The 20,796-nt window shown below is 40.0% G+C and overlaps 1 protein-coding gene across 1 annotated transcript in view; it reads right to left on the bottom strand.

Annotated features, from left to right (window-relative positions):
- FMN1 (formin 1) overlaps window positions 1-20,796 on the bottom strand; it is a 432,398-nt gene that overhangs the window by 324,258 nt on the left and 87,344 nt on the right. The window contains exon 2 of the mRNA XM_052647085.1: window positions 10,356-10,534. Within this exon, the coding sequence (XP_052503045.1) occupies window positions 10,356-10,534 (179 nt within the window). The remainder of the gene's footprint in view (window positions 1-10,355; window positions 10,535-20,796) is intronic.

The following is a 20,796-nucleotide window of genomic DNA, read 5'->3' as shown; positions in this document are numbered from 1 at the left end:
TTTGAAATATAGTCGCTGTTGCCTCCATTTTGTACACTATTTTAATTTGGGACTTAAACCAAACAAGTATGTATAGTGCTACTGTCATTGTCAACACTCTAAGAATTATCATGAAATATTCTGGAGAAATGTTACAACAGTTCCTAGAATCATGGTCACTTACTTCCTGTAGCTCGAAAGGGACATTTATAATGCTCATACTCAGGACAGTTATAGTGCTGCAGTTCTTAATGAAATTCAGAAGCAATAATAATCATATATTAAGATGGCTTAATTAAAACATGTAAAAATCAAAAGGCAAGAGAAAAATAATCAGGTCATAAAAACTGGAGCCTTATGTTAGCATAGGAGTACTCTCAGACATTCTCTAGGCAAAGGCTTCTGTGTTTCAAATTCTAAATGGGTCATTGAGTGAGTGAGTGAAGTTGCTCAGTCGTGTCCGACTCTTCGCGACCCCATGGACTGTAGCCTACCAAGCTCCTTCCTCCATGGGATTCTCCAGGCAAGAGTAATGGAGTGGGTTGCCATTTCCTTCTCCAGGGGATCTTCCCAACCCAGGGATCGAACCCAGGTCTCCCGCATTCCAGGCAGACGCTTTAACCTCTGAGCCACCAGGGAACTCTAAATGGGTCATACTGGATGTAATTTTTTAACCACAAATTCCCATTTCTATCTGAGAAAGGACAGAAAATACTTTTCCAAAATTCACACACAGAACATAAATGATACATGTAGAGAGACCAGCTTTAAAGAAATAATGTGAAGTTCATCATCGAAGCAATGCACACAAAACTGCAGTTCTGGGGGCACAAAAGGGAGGCGTAAAAAAAATGGAACCCATTCTAAGGGAACAAAAAAGCAATCATTTGAATTTTAGAGAAGCTAAACGAATTATCTCAATGCAACATTCCAATCATTTGAATAAAATTCATCTACACATTTCTCACAGATTTTATAAAACTCAGTTCTAATCTGTGGTCTTTCAGGGTCTGAGAGTATAAGTGTGTCTATGTAGACACTTCAAGACTCCAGTTTTACACGAACAGCTATTCTGTTTAATGTCAGAACAGCCAGAGAAAATGAGTACAAGTGTTATCAAGATAAAAAAGAAGTGAATTTCACAATTCCATTAACCACGAAGGTGTCCAATGGTTAAGTCAAACTTACTCTTTTTGTTTTATAAAGAAATCTGGGATGTTACTAGATTTGTTGTGATCTTCCCATTTATAGAGAAGACAGGTACATGTCAAGGGAAGTGTGAGAAATGGCCTGAGAACTGAGCTTTATGACTTGCATAAACTAGGGTTTCTCTTTAAATGTATACCAACCTTCCACACCAGTTGCAAAACTGAAACTAATTTGAAAGAGATAACTGATTAAATTTCATGGGCTTTAGGAATAAAACCAGATAACTTTTTTCCAACTGCTTTGTCATGACTTAAAGTGCTGAGGAGTTTATAAGAAGCAAGTGTAATTTTCCAGTTCCATCAATAATTCATCCCTTCCAACTGTCCTTTTTGCCCAAATCATTTCTTGATCATTTATCATACAGCCCACAGATACACAATCTCTGTATCTCTTTCACACACTCACACATAGGTACTCACACATGTGAATAAACACACTCCTCCAGAAAACAAACTAGATGGCTAATTCTGAATTCACTTCACTTGTAAATATAAGCCCCACTGTCATGAACATGCTACTGGTTTGGGGAAGTCCACCTGTGGCCTTTAGCTTTAAGCAGTAGGCTCTCATTGGCTTCCATGAAAGACAAGACTAAGACGTGGTCCTTTCCATGCGCTGCGTGCGTGCATGCTCCGTCACTTCAGCTGTGTCTGACTCTTGCAACGCTACGGACTATATAGCCCACCAGACTCCTCTGTCTGAGGGGTTCTCCAGGCAAGAATACTGGAGTGAGTTGTCACGCTCTCCTCCAGGAGATCTTCCCGACCCAGGGATCGAACCCATTTCTCCTGCATCACCTGCGTGCAGGCAGAGTCTTTACTGCTTGAGCCAGCAGGGAAGCCCATGCACTGCAAAGACAGCATACAGAGAGCCCTCTGCATCCATTCTTTGTGGTTGAAGCTACTGATGGCTGTGGAGTTTGTCTTTTAGGAGTGAAGGAATGTGGAGGGACTGAAATCTGCTCATGTTCCCACCAGTGTTCCCCCATTAGCTGTAAAGACCAAAGGTCTAAGGCATCCAGTGTTCCATGTGAGGATACGTTACAGCATCTTCACTGGACTGAGTTCCGTGGGGTGATTTTGGTTGTGGTTTTAATTCTCAAGCCTTCTCACTGATTATGGGGGCTAACTCATATCTATACAATGAATTTGGTTTTTCAATTAGAAACAAAACAGAAACAAACAAAGCATCCAACTAATAGAGAGGTAGAGAGGCTTACCATTTAAGCACCTGGGTCCATACTCGGACAGACTTGGGTTCAAATCCTTGCACCATACTTTACTCTCTCCTAACTCGTACAATAGGTACAAAGGGTGGTGACTGGCGTTGAGCCAGTGATCAATACATGGCAGTTTTGTCACTGGTGTAGACACTTAAGGTTGGGTGTGGAGTTGGTAATTATATCCTTCTGTTCGTCAGATGTAACTACTTGGAACCCGATGTTGTGTCCTCCCCAGACAATGAACCCAGTTCAGCAAGGAGAACTCCAGGCCCCACAGGTGGGGTGACTGAGATGGTCCTTGGAAACCAGTATCTCCAAGAAGAGTGCAAGGTCTGTGTTTTAAAAACTGCATGCGAAACCCTACATTCAGAATTCATGCCACCAATACAGAATCTCGAGGACTATTTACCTTTTCTGCTTTTTGTACCTTGTGGCCCATCTCAGGCCACACCTCTATCAGCATCTTTTTTCAACCCTGCCCATATCCTTGTTTACACACATTTTACACAGTATCCTTCATGGGGAAAAGTCATCTCAAATGGAATCTTTAAGAAACTGCACCTGTAATAAGAAGTTAGACTCCATTTGCTCTCTAGTCCGTTCAGATTCAGTTGCCTTGACATGTCTGGCTCAAAGTGCACTAGAAAATGAGAAGCATACCTAATGATAGAGTCCTATAGTGGAATTTAAGAAACTGCCCTTTAAGGCGAACTGTGTAATGTTCATGCTCTAAATGAGCACTCTTGGGTGACTGAGGATTTATCATGCACAGACACTACTTTAAGGCAATTCACACATTTGGTTTATTTGGATGGTGCTCCCAAATTGATACCTAGGGTTGCCAGATTTAGTAAATAAAATACAGGACAACCAGTTAAATTTTAATTTCAGACAAACAATAAATAATTTTTCAGTATGAGTATATCCTATATAATACTTAAGTCTTAGCAACCTCATGACCTAAAAGTGGAACTGACTGAGCAACGGGTTCTTTTGAGAACTTTCTAGATCACCCAGAATGGTTTACATGGTTTGCTACAGCAAGATGATCACCCAAACAGAACCTCTCTACATAACAGTCTGGCTGACATGCAGCCAAGTGGCACCATGTTGGCAGCAATGGTCACTTAAACACTGAAATATATACTGGTTGGTAAAAGATGCTGCTCAGAACCTCCCTGGTACTTACCCTCTACCAGCACCACCTCCTGCCATTCTCCCAAGGAACCCTTGCACCTTCTCACAGTTCAGTAACTAAATGATGAATGTGACAGGCAACAACATGGACGGACCCTGAGAACACTGTGCTAAGTGGAATAAGACAGAGAAAGATGAATACTGTATGCTCTCATTTATAGGTGGAATCTAAAAATAACCAAATTCATAGAAACAGAAAACAGATCGGTGGTTGCCAGATGAAGATAGAGGGAACTGGGTGAGGTGATCAAAAGGTACAAACTCCTAGTGTAAGATTTTTAAGTCCTGGGCATGTAAGTACAGGATGGTAGCTATAGCTAACAATGCTATATTGTACATTTGAAAGTTGCTTAGAGAGTAGATTTTGAAAGTTCTCATTGCAAGAAAAATAATTGTAACTATATGAGGTGATAAGATGTGACATTATTGTGGTGATAATTTTACAGTACGTATGTATATCAACACTTGAAACTTATACAATATTACATGTTAATTATACCTCAGTAAAATGGGAGGGGAAAAAAGGATAGCACTGGAGAAACAGAAGTGGTCAGAGTTTGGAGACTATAAATTTTGGTCTTGCTATCGGAGTGGTGACATTGTTCCTCATTTTAAAATAATAATTCACATTGAGAATATTAACATGTCTTCCATTTAAATAATTGCCATTTCTTTCTTTACATTTCTTTTAAATAATTTCCACTCTCCATACATCACATTGCTTGGGTTGATTTATACCCCTTTAATAGAATCAGGAAATTTAATATTATAACAAAAAGGAACTTTGTTTTATCTGTTCCTGTTCGTCCCATTCTATCCGCACACGTTTGATACAGACACTGAGGCCCATGGAACTTAAGGCGGTGCCCAGAGTCCCATAGCTAGTGGTTGAGTCAGCAGTAGAAGTGAAGTAAATGAGATTTCCACCTCCTGGTCCAAAGCAGAGGGGCCCAGATCTGACCCACCGCTTGTTTTTGAATGACTTCTTTAAGAATGATCCTTACATTTTTTAATGGTGGAGGAAAAAAAATCAAAGATGAACAGTGTTTTCGATAGGTGAAAATTACATGAAATGCAAATTTCAGTGTCTACAGGCTTTTACTGGAACACAGGCACACTTACTATGTATGTATTCTTCATGGTTACTTTTGTCAACAGAGTGGTTGCAGTAGAGACTGTATGGTCCCTAAAGCCTAAAATATTTCCTCTCTGGCTCTTGGCTTAAAAAGAAAAAATTAATCTGCAGCTAAATAAGAGCCTGAATAGCAGTCCCAGCCTGAATGCCTGGGGTCATTCTGCTTTGTGGATGCCAAATTTCCACCAATTAGTAAATGTTATAGCTATCACCCCTACATACTAATGAAAAGCTACATCTCCACTGAAAAAGCCTGATTAAAGTAACTTCTTGAGAGTGACACTGCAGATCAGATTCAAAACTGAAAACAGAACAGTCCTGCAACATTTAAGGCTGATCAAAATATCATGCAGCACTGCCCTCGTCCCTGACCTTAGTGTTCACAACCCCCACAGGAAAGAAGCCTTCTGAGCTGGTATGGTGGTCAGTGCTCGCATGCGTGGATGCTAAGTCACTTCAGTCGGCCTTTTTGTGATCCTATGGACTGTAGCCCGCCCACCTGGCTCGTCTGTCAATGGGATTCTCCAGGCGAGAATACTAAAGTGGGCTGCCATGCCCCCGTCCAGGGATCTTCTGGACCCAGGGATGGAACCCATGTCTCTTATATCTCCTGCACTGGCAGGTGGGTCCTTTACCACTAGTGCGAGCTGAGAATCAGTAACAAGATGCAAACTTTAAATCAGTAGAACCTTCCTCCTGAATGGACATCTTACTTAGAATAACAATATTCAAAACATAGGAATCAAATTGTAGCATCTAAGGAAGGGGGAGGATTGGAGGTGGGGAGACTTATGGCCCAAGGTGTAAAAACTGCTCATGCAGAAAATAATCTAAAGGAACTATCCCAATGTTTAAAAATTATAATTTAAAAAACGAAGAAGCATGTAAATATTTATATATTTTATTGTGTGTTTATATAAATTTTATATAAAATACATGCTATTTATATATGATATAGGAATATATTTATAGTATAATATGTATAAACATGTGTGTATACATATATATATATATACACACACACACACACACACACACACACATATAGCCCATTAAAGGTTAGTTCAAGATAAAGGCCTTGTTTATGTGATGATATGTTTCAAAAGCCTAAAAATACTTATAGACAATAAACCAAAGTTTACCCTAATACTGGCAGGGAAGGGTATAAGAAAACTTATATATGTGGTAGTGCTATTTATTTCCAAGTTGTAGTACTAATTCAAATTTTTTAAAAAAACAACTCTAACTCCAATAATAGAGAAATGATTAAATAAATTTTAGGATATAATGTTCAAGAATACTACACATTCACTTAAAATACATCCAGAGGAATTTGTAACACCATGAACAAGCAATGTAAGAGTAATAAGTAAAGGAGAAAAAAAAAAGGTATAAAATCTATGCTTACAAGTTAAAAATAATTCCTCACTGAAAATAAGTCATACAGGGTGAAAAATACAAAGATGATTTATCAAATTTTTACAGTTGCTGTCTTTGGTTGCTGAGGTTATGAATTATTTCTTTTTAATTTAATTTCTTTCAATTTAACTTCATATTTCAAATTTTCTAAAAGGATTATACATGATTTCTATAATTGAAATAAAGTAAAAATAGGAAATAATTTAATTTACAGGGAAAAGGAAAATCAGGAATATATAGTTTAGCCAATGGGTTAAAAAACACATAAACCCAGAATTTTTTTAAAACACAGAAGAAAAAGAAAGACTTTAAGTTCACTTCAGCACTGTAACATGCCAGACCTCCTGCTGCAGCAAGCGCAACTTAGTCTGACCAGTAGATGTCACTGTTACACTTCTTGCTTTGAGTGTATCTCATGCATTGGAGAAGGAAATGGCAACCCACTCCAATGTTCTTGCCTGGAGAATCCCAGGGAAGAAGGAGCCTGGTGGGCTGCCGTCTATGGGGTCGCACAGAGTGGGACACGACTGAAGCGACTTAGCAGCAGCAGCAGCAGCAAGATACACAACTGCTTTTTAGATAAAGTGAAGTGTTAAAAAAATGTCAAAAGCCTTTGACTGTGTGGATCACAACAAACTGTGGAAAATTCTGAAAGAGATGGGAATACCAGACCACCTGACCTGCCTCCTGAGAAATATGTATGCAGGTTAAGAAGCAACAGTTAGAACTGGACATGGAACAAGAGACTGGTTCCAGATCAGGAAAGGGATATGTCAAGGCTGTATACTGTCACTCTGCTTATTTAACTTCTATGCAGAGTACATCATGGGAAACCCTTGTCTGGATGAAGCACAAGCTGGAATCAAAACTGTCAGGAGAAATATCAATAATTGCAGATATGCAGATGACACCACCGTAATGGCAGAAAGCGAAGAAGAACTAAAGAGCCTCTTGATGAAAATGAATGAGGAGAGTGAAAAAAAATTGGCTTAAAACTCAACATTCAGAAAACTAAGATCATGGCATCTGGTCCCTTCACTTCATGGCAAAAGATGGGGAAACAATGGAAACAGTGAGAGACTTTATTTTGGGGGGCTCCCAAATCACTGCAGATGGTAACTGAAGCCATGAAATTAAAAGATGCTTGCTCCTTGGAAGAAAAGATATGACTAACCTAGACAGCATATTAAAAAGCACAGACATTATCTTGCTGACAAAGGTCTGTCTAGTCAAAGCTATGGTTTTTCCAGTATCATGTATGGATGTGAGAGTTGGACTATAAAGAAAGCTGAGTGCCGAAGAATTGATGCTTTTGAGCTGTGGTGTTGGAGAAGACTCTTGAGAGTTCCTTGGACTGCAAGGAGATCCAACCAGTCCACCCTGAAGGAAATCAGTCTTGAATATTCATTGGAAGGACTGAGGCTGAAGCTGAAACTCCAATACTTGGGCCACCTGATGCGAAGAACTGACTCATTTGAAAAGACCCTGATGCTGGAAAGACTGAAGGCAGGAGGAGAAGGGGACAACAGAGGATGAGATGGTTGGATGGTATCACTGACTCAATGGACATGAGTTTGAGTAAGTTCTGGGTGTTGGTGATGGACAGGGAAGCCTGGCAGGCTGCAGTCCATGGGGTCGCAAAGAGTCAGAGATGACTGAATGGCTGAATTGAACTGAGGTTAAAAAAAAACTACAAATTTCCAGTTCATCTCATGCAGGGTTGTAGTTTTTACATCCCTCAGCTTCATTCCAAACCTCCTTTTACAATAAATGAGATGTCCCATGTTTTTCTAAAATGACATACAATGACTGTGGCTCTATGATGATGAAAAGTACAAGGTTCCTGTGCTCTGGATGCCTGAGAAAATTGTCACCCATGTGAATATTACAGGCCACAACTTGTCAAAGACATACTTCCAGGCTTGAAAGTAATGAATTGGAAGGTGTTAAATGAAATCAGGAACACAAAACTGTAGTAAGTATTAAAGTTAATGGCAGGGGTAGGAGGGGCGGTTGCGGTGAGGAAGCGTCTCTTGGATTCCTAAAGCTCACTCCCATCTCTGACAGAAAATGGGCAAGTGAAAGGGGGCGGTAACAATTGTGAGAGTCTACAATGTGGAAGTCAAGTGGGCCTTAGAAAGCATCACTACGAACAAAGCTAGTGGAGGTGATGGAATTCCAATTGAGCTGTTTCAAATCCTGAAAGATGATGCTGTGAAAGTGCTGCACTCAATATGCCAGCATGTTTGGAAAACTCAGCAGTGGCCACAGGACTGGAAAAGGTCAGTTTTCATTCCAATTCCAAAGAAAGGCAATGCCAAAGAACGTTCAAACTACCGCACAATTGCACTCATCTCACATGCTAGTAAAGTAATGCTCAAAATTCTCCAAGCCAGGCTTCAGCAGTACGTGAACTGTGAACTCCCTGACGTTCAAGCTGGTTTTAGAAAAGGCAGAGGAACCAGAGATCAAATTGCCAACATCTGCTGGATCATGGAAAAAGTAAGAGAGTTCCAGAAAAAACATTTATTTCTGCTTTATTGATGATGCCAAAGCCTTTGACTGTGTGGATCACAATAAACTGTGGAAAATTCTGAAAGAGATGGGAATACCAGACCACCTAACCTGCCTTTTGAGAAATCTGTATGCAGGTCAAGAACCAACAGTTAGAACTGGACATGGAACAACAGACTGGTTCCAAATAGGAAAAAGAGTACGTCAAGGCTGTATATTGTCACCCTGCTTATTTAACTTTTATGCAGAGTACATCATGAGAAACGCGGGAGTGGAAGAAACACAAGCTGGAATCAAGATTGCCGGGAGAAATATCAATAACCTCAGATATGCAGATGACACCACCCTTATAGCAGAAAGTGAAGAGAAGCTAAAAAGCCTCTTGATGAAAGTGAAAGAGGAGAGCGAAAAAGTTGGCCTAAAGCTCAACTTTCAGAAAATAAAGATCATGGCATCCGGTCCCATCACTTCATGGGAAATAGATGGGGAAACAGTGGAAACAGTGTCAGACTTTATTCTTTTTGGGCTCCAGAATCACTCCAGATGGTGATTACAACCATGAAATTAAAAGACGCTTACTCCTTGGAAGAAAAGTTACGACCAACCTAGATAGCATATTCAAAAGCAGAGACATTACTTTGCCGACTAAGGTCCATCTAGTCAAGGCTATGGTTTTTCCTGTGGTCATGTATGGATATGAGAGTTGGACTGTGAAGAAGGCTGAGCGCCGAAGAAGTGATGCTTTTGAACTGTGGTGTTGGAGAAGATTCTTGATAGTCCCTTGGACTGCAGGGAGATCCAACCAGTCCATTCTGAAGGAGATCAGCCCTGGGATTTCTTTGGAAGGAATGATGCTAAGGCTGAAACTCCAGTACTTTTGCCACCTCATGCGAAGAGTTGACTCATTGGAAAAAATTCTGATGCTGGGAGGGATTGGGGGCAGGAGGAGAAGGGGACGACCGAAGATGAGATGGCTGGATGGCATCACGGACTCGATGGACGTGAGTCTGAGTGAACTCCGGGAGATGATGGACAGAGAGGCCTGGCGTGCTGCGATTCATGGGGTCGCAAAGAGTCAGACACAACGGAGCGACTGAACTGAACTGAACAATGTGGAAGTAGGTAAAACCCAGCCCTCTGCTTTGTATAGGTCAGTCAGCGCTTCTGTGTCAATGAATCCGTAAAAGAATGGGAAAGAGAAGGCTGTTTTTTTAACAGGTCATCCAGCATTTGGCAGATTTCCTGCCAAACTGTTCACCTGTTATTTGAGTGGCTGCAGAGAAAGGAAGGTGTAGGAAGGTGGAAGACAGGCTATTTGAATTTCACTGGAGGATCCAGATCGTATCAGTCAGTTACTGTATGTTCTCAAATTTTTAGAAAATTATTAGGAGTGGCAAATGGTGTCTCACACAATAAGGTTTAGGCCACAAAGTGGTGTTAGCAGAGTACTCTATAAATGCTCAGATATTTACACGACTGTGTAAACACAGTCACTTTCTAGTGCACAAATTTCAAATCAGCAACGTGTATCTGTTTTCTGCAGCTGATTGATTTTTAGACAATGACCCTCACACAAAAGACAGCTTTAGCAGTCTCGCAGATACATATGTTAAATGCATATTAAATGAGTCTCTATTATATACAAAGAGTCATAGCACAAACACAAAGGTTTCTACTCACATGGAGATCCAAGTGCAATTCATTTCTGTTGGGTTTCTCTCTTTCCTCATGGAGCAGAAATGGACAGGCTGGCCCTGCTCTGTAAGCCAGGACCCACGCACCTCCATCTTTGCTGGGAAGGTCTTTAGCTGCTGGCTGCTCACTGAAGCCGTCCCGGGCAAAGCCCTCAGAGGAGATGCCTAGACCGAAGCAGAGAAGACCATGAGTGACACAGTGGTGACAATACATCAAGCCAGCCATTTCTGGGGACTCTTATGTGGGCCACTGCACACTACCTCTTACTTCCCTTTCTAGGTTATATTTTTAGGGTTTGCTTTCCTCCGAAAGTGCTTAAGTATTCTTTCTGCTTATCCTAAGTATTCTTGCTTATCTTAAGTATTCACACTCAGAATGAATTAAAATATATGCCCTCGTATCCAAGGCATATAAAAAATACGTCTGTTCGCTGTACTCAGTGCTCCCTATTCCTGCTTACCAGTCAGGCTATACAGATCATTCTCTCTGAGAACAGAATCAGAGGACGAGCTGCAGGACAGAAGTCAGGAGTCCTGGACTCTTGACTTAGAAGCTGGCTTTACTTGCAAAAGGCATCACCTGAACCAAGTCACTAGTGTGTATTCTTCAAGGGCAGGCACTGCATCCACTTCATCTTCATTTCTGGGGATAGCCGGCCTTTGGTCAGTGTGTTGAATGAGTGACACCCACGTGAGTGCACTACTTGGAACTCACTTTCCTATCTCCAGAATGAGAGTATTAAGCTAGCTCTTCTTTGAATTATGTTAGGGCAATAATAGTCAACTATGTGTCAGGCACGGTTCTTGACCCTGTTCTTTGGTTTTCAAAATAACTCTATAGGTAGGTATCATTAGGGTTCTCATTTTAGATGGGAAAACTGAAGTGCAAAGATGTTCAGCGAATTGCTTAAGATCAGTAAATGATAAAGCCAGGAATTGAACCCAGGCAGTCAAATACAGGCAGGTGTGCTCTTAATGACTAGACTCCATGGTCTCTGCCTGACATTTTTGAGATGGCGATACCTATCCTACAATAAAAGGACTTTGTGGTCAAGTGAGCATGTAGCTTTTATGCCCAGAGCCACAACTCATGTTAGAATACTAAAGACCTTGAGATGTCCTTTAGTAAAGAAACTTAACTCTATATAATAGCATTTTCCAAACTTAGTTGACCACAGAATCCAATTAAAGGGACACCCGTTAAACATGTCACAAGCCACCAGTGTTCCATTTGAATAGAGTTTGGAAACGAGCTGTAATGTCCCACAGGGCTCTCAGGTTCCTAGACCTCTTCTAGTTCCTGGTAAGCAAACTTGGCAAAATATTAAGCAACCAGGCAGAAGTTAAGAGTTTAGGCTCAGTGTACTTTTGCAATAGAGATGACTGCTGGATATGTGATAGGGTGTTTATTACACATAATCCTTGTAACAGTGTCTCTTTGGCAGGGATCCAATGCCACCCAATGACTTCAGCCATGCTGAACACCTGACTTACAAGTAATCTGAGCCACGAGTAAGTCAGCAAACAAAAGGACTGTGGGATAACACACTTCTCCTTTATATTAGAGTAGCATTTCAGGAGAAAATTTGCAAACACCCAAGGTTTTGCTTTCTGTTTGCCTGTTGGGTCAGTTGGTTTCCAATCACACTTTAAAACTGAAAGATGATACAGGTCACAGTGTCGCTACAGTTGCCCTCTGGCAGGCTGTCCCCAAAACACTGCAGTGAAAACCAAGAAAATGAAGGTCCAGGGCCTTGGGCATCTACTCTGCAGACATGTGCATCCAGAAGGCTACAACTAAGCTCTTTCTTCACCTGAGTTAGGTGTCTTAGAACGAGGGTCTTTTCAGGAACTTGGCCTCATTCTTTCCACAAGCCTCTTCCTACCTAGTGTCTCCAGACAGACTTTCTTCTGGGCTCTTGTTGAGGGCCTCATGTGCTACAGAGTGGCCCCCACTCCTGCTCAGAAGACAGGGAGGAATAATGCCTAAAAGAACCTCAGAGAGGAGACAGTCTACTAAGCTCCTCCTGTATACTCATGGTGACCCCAATAAGAGGGCAATGCCGGCCATGCTTTAAGAGATGAAGAGACTACAGTGTGGACCCCTTTTCATTTCCATTTATAAAGCTTATCCCTCTCCTGGAATATTCCTGTTTAGATAAGTTCTATTTATTTAGCTCATCCCCCCTCATTTTTAGCAAGAAAAGAGAAAATAAGCCTTTTAAAATTTATGGTGTACTCTAACCTAGTTACTTTGTCTTCGAAATGTATTCATTACTAATCACACCTCTCATTTCAAACCCCTCCACTTTCCACTTTTATTTTGGAATAGCTTCTGGCTTTGGGTACAGTTTACACAGTTTGACAAAACAACATAAAACATGCTGTATACATCACAAAGAACATGCTGTGCAACACCTAAGGTAAGACACCTTGATCATCAAAGGCACATTGTCTGGTGAGTGGTTCATCATTTAGGTATATGAGAGTGGTAAATTCCCACAAGGATAAGGACCTCGTGTCCTTATATAAAATATAGACACCCATGGAAATGCATCTACACACCTTTCGTGGCTGTCCACCACTGCATGAAGCAGGGGTGGGGTGCAATCTAGCTCACTTTATGCAGAGGGAAAGACAATGTGAAGTTTAGGCAGAAACAATGGAAAGTAAGTTCATATTAGAAACAGTTTTAATTATGAAGGACCAGTTTTTAATACCTAATTTTAACCAGACAATATCCCTATGAAGCAAACACTCAGGGTAAAACTATGATGGGTAGTAATCTGGGGAAAGGTTGTTAGGACAGGAAAGACCAACGGCAGAAATAGGTAACAAAACAGTTCTCAAAAGTCTGACAAAGCAGGCGAGGACACAAGACAAATTCACCATTGGAAAGGACATAAACTAATAAATTCTTCTATTATTTTTATCAAAGTATAATTGATATACAATGTTGTGTTAATTTCTGCTGTAGAGCGAAGTGATTGAGTTATTCATATATGTATATATTTTCTCTTTTTTTTCTTGTCAAAGAAGACAATAGTTTAATGAAGAACAAATTTTTATTTTGGACCATCTATTTTCTTATTCATTTATATTAAAACACTCTTGAAATGTCTGCTTTCTGTCCAGCTAATTGATATTAGATTCTCACTGATTTTATCTTCTATGGTTATAGGCTTATTTGTTTTTGCATAATATCCCTGGGGATTCCCTGGCGGTTCAGACGAAAAGAATCCGCCCCTGCCCCCCAAAGCAGGAGAGGTGGGTTTGACCCCTGGGTCTGGAAAATCCCCTGGAGGAGGAAATGGCAACCCACTCCAGCACTCCCGCCCAGAGAATCCCATGGACAGAGGAGCCCAGCAGTCCACAGTCCCTGGTGTCACAAAGAGTTGGACACGACCGAGCAGCTAACACACTGCATTTTCATATACTCTAAAAATTATATTAGTTTGAATCTACTTACAAGTATCAGGAACCACTATTTAAGATGTCTCACAAATCTGCCATTTATCTATTTCTTATTTATGTATATGCACTCAGTTGTGTTCCACTCCCTGCGACCCCATGGACTGCAGTCCGCCAGGCTCCTCTGTCCCTGTGACCCTCCTGCAAGAATACTGGAGTGGGTCGCCACCTCCTCCCAGGGATCCAAACCTGCACCTCCAGCATTGTAGGCGCAACCCTTACCGCTGAGCCAGCATGGATAGCCCATTTATTTTTTATAGTAGGAAAACTGCAGGGAGGTTGGTTGGTTGCTGGCATTGATAAACAGCTTAAGGATTCATCCTTCTGGCTTTCTATTACATCATCATCATAGGCTGGAATTTTGTTTCTTGCCTCCAAGATGCCTGTTCCATCTCCAGGCATGAGGAGAAAAGTCAGTGCCAGAGCTGTTGTTACCATTTAGCAGGAAAGAGAAACGTTTCTAAAAATCTTTTGTCAGGCTTCTGCTTTAGCCTCATTGCCTAGAACTGAAAATATTCTTTTCCATTATGGTTTGTTACAGGATATTGAATATAGTAAGTACCCTGTGCTATACAGTAGGACCTGTATATCCATTCTGCGTAAAATGGTCTGCAAACCCCAACCTCTGATTTCATTATATATATTATAGAATGGATAAACAACAAGGTCCTACTGTATAGCACAGAGAACTGTAGTCAACATGATAAGCCATAATGAAAAAGAATATTAAAAAATAATGTATATATATATGTGTGTGTGGTGTATATTAGACTCAAGTCTTTGAAGAGTTTTAATAATATCAACTCATTTTCTGAACAGTCAAAAATAAAGCATATGTCTATGCCTACTAAAGTAGGCATGTCTATACTACTCTCTTCAACTGAATATATTTAATAAAGAGAGATAAAAATTATCTGAAATTAGGTAAGTATATTCTGTCACAACAGTCAAATATCACTTAAATTTCTAATGCAAATAGATTTTGAGGTGTTAGATTTTCATGGAACATTTTACGAAAAGCTTAAAACAGCCTTATCAACATAATCATGTCTTCCCCCTTTCATGTGCACAGACTATAAATCTAATTTTTCCTCAGTATTTATTAGTTATTTTGTTTCTCAAAATCATTTCAGCAGCTTGAAGGACCACACATACACACACAGGTTAATTCCACAATTGACCATCTGTTAATACAACATACAGCACAGTCACAGTACAGGAAGGGCAACTTACCTTGGGACCACTTTGAAAGTCTGTGTTTTTCCCATATGAGCTGCACTTCCTGATGCTAACCTACAACATCAAACTGGGATTTTGCTGTCAATTATCAGTACAAAGGAAGCAGACGGAAAGGAAAAGTGATGTGCCATTTAAAACTGGAGGCAGTCTCTACGGCCCAGCTTCCCCAGTGGAGTGAGTCTCCCTACCTAAGATATACTGGTTTATTGTTCCCACATCTTTACTGTCTCACTTCACTTCACCCAAGGCCTTTCCAGTTGCTTTTGTAGCTTCTCCCACTGATACAGATGTCATATATTTCCCCAGGTCCATGGACACCGAGTCCCTGGATGCTGGATGTGGCCCTGTGACTTGTTTGGGGAAAATGAATGTGGCCGATGTGACAGTGTGCCAGTCCTGAGCCAAGACCTGAAGAGGCGTTGTGTTTTAACACGCTGCCTTGTGTTTCTGCCATTACCAGAAAAAAGCACATCTAGGGGGCCTGGACTTAGACACAGAGCACACCCAAACCCTGTGAGCCAGCACAGCTGAACTCAGATCAGATCAAGTGAACTTGCCAACTCTTAGACCAATGAACGAAAACAATAAATATTTGCTCTGAGCCACCAAGATTTGAGTTTTGTATGTTGAAATAGCTGCCTTATACACTCTATCATCTGTCCCTACCAGAAACACCATACCTATTTTTTTTTTAAATCAAACCATTTCAGCTAAGAGGACTAAAAGGCTACAAATATGTTTCTTTTATAATTTGTACTGAAAATATTCACTGTATTAGGTTTTGAAAATATCAAGTGAAAAATCACAGCATGCCCATATCCTTATTCATACCACAATCTACACACAAACTACATTTCATTAAAAATGATAACCTTATTTACCAGGCATTGGTTTTAATTATCACACACACACACACACACACACACACACACACACACACACCCCAATGTCCAAAGAGAAGTATGCAAACATACTGTATAATCAGATCTGGACAAAAGTCTCTAAGGAACAAAATTACAGTGGCTTTCAGCCTTTCTCCTCTAATTTGCACATCATACTGAGCCCTCACTTGACAGCAGTGATGGAGTATTATGCCTCCAAAAGGAGAAGAGAAAGAAAAAACCCTCAGCCTGAAACTCTCATGAGTTTTGTTCCTATGCTGTAGCTCCCAAGGCAATCCATCATACTTGACTTAAAATAAATCCAAAGAGGTGAAATTTTCTCAACCGTGAATATCAGAACTGATATGTAAAGGGAAACAGGTTGTCTTCCGTTATGTTATTCAAACATGTACTTACAAGCAAGAGAGACAGCTATCTAAATGTGCAGCTAATGGAAAGTGACATTGTTAAGTACTTGTAAAGAGGGTGTGTGCCTGTGTGTAATTATTCATGTCTATGTCTAGGAAGATGGAGCATTGGCAAAAGTCTCATGGCTGGTATCTGTCAATTAGAGATCAACCCTAGGCAATCCCACTGTCCCAATTTTCATTCCTTGTAATATTGAACGATATAATGTCATTAAACCAGCCAGGCAGACAAAACTCTGAGAAAGCATCTTACTAATCCAGCTCAGCCTCTAACTCTCCTCATAAGAAGTACATAGAGAGAGAAATGATGAGCACAGACAGACAGGTGGACAGTGTCCAGAGGCAGAGAAGGCTGTGGTAGATCCAGAAGTAAGACAGATGGAGGAGGAGGCATATCAATTTCAGAATCTACGAAGAAAGCATCCAATTCCATCGAACAAATGCAATGTTATTTGGATCTTTAAGATTCTGCGCAAATTCAAACGAAATATAATTTAGAGTTAGAGTTATTTACTTAGAGTTAGAGTTATTTCTCTCCCCTCCCTATTGTTCATTTTATAGTTGAGAGAATAGAAACCCAGGAAGATTGTAACATTTCTGACATACCCAGATAGTGGGAAAGGCAGAACTAAAATCCAGGTTCCAGGGAAATCTTTCATGCTGTTTAGAGGAGGGCATTATTGTCAATTCCCAGATGGGAATATGGAAGTCTGAGGAAGAAGGAGATATGAATGGTTTGATAGGTGGGATCAAGTCTTAACTGTGACCTTTACTAATTGTTTTGATGTTAGTGGAATTACGGGACCTCCTTGAATCTTTATTTCCTCATTAGTAAGATGAACATAATACAAATATGCCTAATATTGAGCTGTGCTCAAAATCGTTTTCCTGAGGAAAACTTTTCATGGACTCAGGGTGATCAATTGATGGAGTATGAAAACAAGATCCTATTTTAATTTAAAAAGAAGAGGAAGAAGAAAGCTGTTTACAACAAAAGCATATTACACATCACATACTTGTGTTAAGGACTATTTTTTTTTTTGTCAAAGAAGATACAGGGAAGAAAAATTAAGCTCATAAGAATTCACAGTAGTACTCCAGTGCAGCAGATCCCAAATCTGTTTAAGTTCTAAAAATAGAATTCACATCATCAAATGCAATAGCGCTCAGAAAGTGGCTGATCATCTCTAGAAAGTGCAGCTCCTCGGGGCACTTCATAGACACACTATGACACATTTTCCTGAAGTTCAAACACAGGAGACTAGAGCATGAATGAAACTATGTATAGGCATCGCTATAGATGAAATTGCTTTTTAAAGAGGCACATCAAATCTATTTTTATGATTAGTACATTAACCTCCTTCCGTGATCTTTTCCTGTAGAGAATACAAATGTTAGATGAGAGGCAAATATTACTCACTTCAGGAAACTAAACCGTGGCTATAGTTATACTGGATATTTTAACACCTGAAAACAGTGACGTGTATTTAAAAAAGCACAAATGCTGCTGAGTCACTCTGCTTTAGAAATGATACAAGGGAGGAGGAGGAGAACCTAAGTAAGGTTTGGTGCCGAAAAGATCAAGAAAGGGTCAAATCTGGAAGGCTGTAAGGTTCACTGAGATATTAAGAGCCTCTGTCCATTCGCATATAGTAAATGCTAAAGAAACTGATATTGGTACTTCAAATGCCTAGGTTATCAATACATTTTGGTCTGCTTGGTCATGAGGAATATACTTGCTTATTGAAAAAAAAATTACTGAAGAACAAGAATAAATGTGTTTCTTACAGTATTCATTATAAATAAATTTGAATAACCTTTTTTTTCTTTTTAGTCACATTGCCCCAGTTATTATGGGGATATTTCCACCAGTGGGAAACCCAACTCTTGAAGAGATATGACATAATTGCTAATTATCTTAATAGCCAAGGTTATACAAAAACTAAGCCTTGAATGATAAAATATATAATCAACGTTTTTTAAAAATCTCTCTAAAAAGAAATGATCTTGAGAAATTCACACAAAAAATGAATACACATAAAAGAGCAATACAAAGAAAAAAAGAAGGCATATATGCTAATTCTAGAGGTAAACATTTATGATATTAAGAACAAAATATGGTTTTGAGTGTCCTTATAAAGCAAGAATGAAGCCGCATTTAGTTATTTCACCTCTATTACCAAAAAGAAGAATCACTAATTCTGTGGGCGGACAAAAGTTTTTCTAATATTAAATTCTGACAGAAATTGCTAGATTACAGAATTCCAAGCTAAGCCTTTTCACTGACTATACAGTCAGCAAAAACAAAATTGGGAGCTGACTGTGGCTCAGATCATGAGCTCCTTATTCCAAAATTTAGGCGTATATTGAAGAAAGTAGGGAAAACTACTAGGCCATTCAGGTATGACCTAAATCAAATCCCTTATGATTATATAGTGGAGGTGACAAATAGATTCGAGAGAGAGAGTGCCTGAAGAACTATGGGGGAGGTTTACAACATTGTACATGCGGTGGTGACCAAAACCATCCCCAAGGAAAAGAAATGCAAGGAGGCAGAGTGGCTGTCTGAGGAGACCTTACACATAGCTGAGAAAAGAGGAGAAGCAAAAGGCAATGGAGAAAAGAAAAGATACATCCAAATAAGGCAGAGTTCCAGAGAATAGCAAGGAGACGGAAGAAAGCCTTCTTACATAAACAATGCAAAGAAATAGAGGGAAACAGTAGACTGGGAAAGACTAGAGATCTCCAAAAAAAAAAAAAAGACTAGAGATCTCCTCAACAAAGCAGAGATACAGAGGGAATATTTCATGCAAAGATGGGCTCAATAAAGGACAGAAAAAGCAAGGACCTAACAGAAGCAGAAGAGATTAAGAAGAGGTGACAAGAATACACAGAAGAACTATACAAAAAAGAAAAAAAGGTTTTAATGACCTAGATAACGAAGGTGTGGTCACTCACCTAGAGAACACATCCTGGAGTGTGAAGCCAAGTAGGCCTTAGGAAGCATTACGACAAACAAAGCTAGTGGAAGTGATGGAATTCCAGCTAAGCTATTTCAAATTCTAAAAGATGACGCTGTTAAAGTGCTCCATTCAACATGTCAGCAAGTTTGGAAAACTCAGCAGTGGCTACAGGACTGGAAAAAGTCAGTTTTCATTCCAATCCCAAAGAAGGGGAATACCAAAGAATGTTCAAACTACCATACAATTGTGCTCATTTCACATGCTAGCGAGGTAATGCTCAAAATCTTTCTAGCTAGGCTTCAACAGTACATGAACCAGGAATTTCCAGATGTACAAGCTGGATTTAGAAAAGACAGAGGAACTAGAGACCAAATTGTCATCAACTGTTGGATCATAGAAAATGCAAGGGAATTCCAGAAAAACATCTTCTGTTTTCATTGACTATGCTAAAGCCTTTGACTGTGGATCACAACAAACTGAAAAATTCTGAAGGAGATGGGAATACCAGAGCACCTTACCTGTCTCCTGAGAAACCTACAAGCTGGTCAAGAAGCAACTATTAGAACCAGACAAGGAACAATGGTTCAAAATTTGGAAAGGAGTATGTCAAGGATGTATATTGTCACCCAGTTTATTTAACTTGTATGCAGAGTACATCATGTGAAATGCCAGGCTGGATGAATCACAAGCTGGAATCAAGATTGCCAGGGGAAGTATCAACAACCTCAGATATGCAGATGATACCAATCTAATGACATAAAGTGCAGAGGAACTAAAGAGCCTCTTGATAAGGATGAAAGAGTAGAGTGAACAAGCTGACTTAAAACTCAACATTCAAAAACAAAGATCATGGCATCCAGTCCCATCACTTCATGGCAAACAGACGGGGAAAAAGTGGAAACAGTGTCAGCTTTTACTTCCTTGGGCTCCAAAATCACTGTGGACACTAACTGCAGCCACAAAATTAAAAGATGCTTGTTCCTTGGAAGAAAAGCAATGACAAGCCTAGACAGCATATTAAAAAGCAGAGACATCACTTAGCCAACAAACGTCCATATAGTCAAAGCTGTGCTTTTTCCAGTAGTCATATACAGATGTAAGAGTTAAGACTATAAAGAAGGCTCAGTGTCAAAGAATTGATGCTTCTGAACTGTAGTGCTGGATAAGACTCTTAGGAGTCCCTTGGAAAGCAAGGAGATCAAACCAATCAGTTCTAAAGGTAAAAAACCCTGAATATTCATAGGAAGGACTGATGTTTAAACTGAACTGCCAATACTTTGGGTACCTGATGTGAAGAGTCGACACATTGGAAAAGACCTTGATGCTGGAAAAACTGAGGGCAAGAAGAGAAGGAGATGACAAAGGATGAGATGGCATCACCGACTCAATCGACGTGAGTTTGAGCAAACTCCAGGACATAGGGTAGGACAGGTAAGCCTGGCATG

This window comes from Budorcas taxicolor, chromosome 10 (genome assembly GCF_023091745.1).
Source record: "Budorcas taxicolor isolate Tak-1 chromosome 10, Takin1.1, whole genome shotgun sequence".
Taxonomy (NCBI): Eukaryota; Metazoa; Chordata; class Mammalia; order Artiodactyla; family Bovidae; genus Budorcas; species Budorcas taxicolor.
This window is presented reverse-complemented; position numbering and strand designations above follow the sequence as displayed.